General features: G+C 54.4%; 1 protein-coding gene across 1 annotated transcript in view; it reads right to left on the minus strand.

Annotated features, from left to right (window-relative positions):
• LSM12 (LSM12 homolog (S. cerevisiae)) overlaps window positions 1-3,052 on the minus strand; it is a gene marked incomplete at its 3' end in the record, with an annotated part of 9,668 nt that overhangs the window by 4,117 nt on the left and 2,499 nt on the right. Inside the window, exon 2 of the mRNA XM_009882400.1 lies at window positions 901-1,034. Coding sequence (XP_009880702.1) covers window positions 901-1,034 — 134 coding nt within the window. The remainder of the gene's footprint in view (window positions 1-900; window positions 1,035-3,052) is intronic.

Genomic DNA, 3,052 nt, shown 5'->3' on the forward strand with positions numbered 1-3,052 from the left:
ATGCCCATCTTCTCCAGAAGGTTTTGATTTGAGTAGTCGAGTCATTTGCTGTCAGGGGAAGAACCTGTTGCACCTTTACAAAAGGCTCCATCCTCCCTTCTCTCTGGCCAGCAAAGCAAAGGCACTGGGGCTGCACGAAGCCAGGAGGTTCGAAATCACTGGACTTTTCCCCAAGCGAAGAGGTGCTTTGCAGCCTCAAAGTTACTAAAAAAGACCCCAGAGGCTGAAATTCTCAGTCAGCATTTCAGGCAGCAACTTGCACCCGCTTGCCAGCACAGAAATCCAGATTTACTCCTGCTGCAGGAGGCCGGCACACAGCGGAGCAGCGTCCGAGGCGGGCACAGGGCTCGGCACAGGACAGAGCCATTCACCAGTGCTTTAACAGGAGAATGCAATCACCCAGGTACTTAAATCTACGTGGCAGGACCACGCCAGGATCCCCAGCCCACGCTGGAGCAAACATACCATAAATACAGACCAAAGGGTGTGTAGACGCCCAGAGGAGCAGAGGGCAGCAACAGGATCAGCTCCCCATGCGAGCGCAGCGCCCAGCCCCTCATTCAGACTCACGAGGACTGTCTCTTGGATGAAACGAAGCTGGGAGTTCCCTCTCCCTCACCCAGGACCTCAGCTCCCTCGCTGAGCAATCCCGAAGCACAGAGGGTCAGCCGGCTGAGGCCTCGCTACAGAAAAGCCCAGCAGCAGGTAACGGAGCCTTAACACACCCAAAATACGATCATCTAAACCCTTAGCAGAGCCACCGTAAGTCATGATTGAAGCGGGTGATGTAAAGTTTAAAAGCTACCTCGTCCCTAACAGGGATCTCCCCACCCAAATCCCTCCCTCCCTCCCTCCCTCCCTGGACCAAACGCCTCTGAGCCCACGAGGACAGGTTCTTACCTTGCTAACATTGAGTGAAGCTAAAGGAGGAGGCGTTTCCGTGCGGTCATTAATTATTTCCACTTCTGAGACATACTGTAAGTTTACAAGCAGGATATCTGCGTGATTAGGCTTTCCACTGGAAGAGGGGCATTCTGGAGGGGAAAAACGTTAAGGAAAACAAATCCAACCAGAGATATTTACAGGCCTGATGCACAGAGTTGTCCAGAAGCAAACCAGGAGAACATTTCAGCGAGTTCCTCCACTGCCCCTGTCCCTACTCAGCCAAGCATGGGGTCATCTGTGAGACCCCAACAATGTCAACCATCTCTTCTTGGACCTATTTGATGCCGATTCAGTTTTTCTGACTATAGCATGAGTTTTCCAGCCAATAAGTGCTGTACCCAGCACACAAACAGCCTGGGATGCTGCATGGCCTCCTCTGAAAAAGCAATTTAGCCCCAACTAGCCAGAGAGGTGCAGAGGCGCTGCTGCCAGGGCCGCTGCTGCAGTGCCGCCCGCTTCCCTGCTCACCACAAGCATCAGCCAACAAACGCTGGTCTGCACAGGGAAGCGAACCAGAACCACTGCACCTCAAATTTGCACTTTTTATACCATAACTATTTCCTCTTGCAGGCAGCAGCAAAGCCAGAGCTTCCCCAGGAGCTGTCCCAAGCACATATGAAAGAAGAGCTACTCGTCGGCTCCCCAGGAAAATCCTCCTCATCCTCGCACACCTCCCAGGCGACCCCTCAAATGTAGCGAGGTTTGTTGTGGTCGGTATCACAGCATGACTGTAAAGTGTAAATGAGACAACAGTGCACCACCCCCAGAAAAAAAAAAAAAAAAAAAAATCCTTTCCATAACTGACATTAATTCCTGCGCAATCTGTTCCCCAGGAGGCTGCGTCGTTAGCCCTCCGCTCCCTCAGCTGCTGGAAGGAGCAGAGAGCAGGGCAGGAAAAAAAAGCCGATGCTGTCTCCTCCTCGGAACGGCTGCTCACACAGGTCACTCTTCCTCTCCTCTCATTCCCCCCGAGCCTGGCTGTGCAGGTGAAGCCTTCCCTAGCAAACGCCTTTCAATAAAGGAGAGAAAAACAAGGGATGCCCAGGAAACTCCAGTCTCTTCCTTCGGGGAATGAGATGGAGCATCCCAGCTTTGGGAGCAAGAGCCAGACTTTAGGCAAAACCAGAACAGGAACTCTCAGCCCTCGCCAGAGCAGACTGGCAGCGGGATGCACTAAGCCAACCTGTTGGACATTGTTTAAGACTTTCCTGCAGCCTCCACTCAGGTCTGGGGAGCTTTCCCCACCCAAACCACACCAGAGCAGGAGCTCAGCCCAGGACAGGTCCTCGGTGCCCTTCCAGGACTGCATCACACCCAGGCACAATGCAGGGCTTTTCCTATCACATTTCTCACCGGTGCATCCTCCAGACACAAACCCCTCTCACAGCTCCTCCATCACTCCCTCCAGAACCCACCCCTGGCACATCACTTCTCCAGCCCCCCTTCCAAAACCAGTCCCTGGCCTGAGCATCCACTCTCCTGAACTCTCGGCGGTCCCTCTGCTGTTCTCTAAGAGCCCTTCGCTTTCATCTTACTTGCAGGTTAAAAAGAAAAACACATATTTTTTTTTTTATATGCATATATATTATTTTAACCACCCCGAGCCTCCATGGGTATATATATATGCACCTGTTTTAAACCCCCTCAAGCCCTGCTTTCCTGCTCCTCTCCTCCATGCAAGGCCTGGGGCAGCCCCAGCCCCCTGTCCCCTCCGTGCCCCACCAGCCCCAGGGCCCTTCTCCTGGCCCACCCACGGGCCCTCCTCGCCCCCTTGCCCTCCTAGAGGGCTCCCCATCTGCAGGCCTGCCCCACAGGGGTCCCCAAATCTCTCCTAAACCCCGCAAGCCCCCCACTACCTTCAGAGCTCTCCCCTTAAATCCCCACAGGTCCACTGAGAGCTCACCTCCCCCCACAAAACCCCACAGGGGTCCCCTGACCCCCACTACATCAATATCTCCTATGGGATCCCACCACACGGGACTTCACCATGCCTCCAAGGCTGCCCTCTGCACCCCCAAAGAGGTACCCATCCCCCCACCCCCCCAAGACCCCTCCCCAGGGCTCCTCCTGCCCTCAAAATCCCCCCCGAAAAACACTCTCCCTTCCC

The sequence above is a fragment of the Charadrius vociferus genome, unplaced genomic scaffold, assembly GCF_000708025.1.
Source record: "Charadrius vociferus isolate BGI_N301 unplaced genomic scaffold, ASM70802v2 scaffold3093, whole genome shotgun sequence".
In the NCBI taxonomy this organism is placed as follows: Eukaryota; Metazoa; Chordata; class Aves; order Charadriiformes; family Charadriidae; genus Charadrius; species Charadrius vociferus.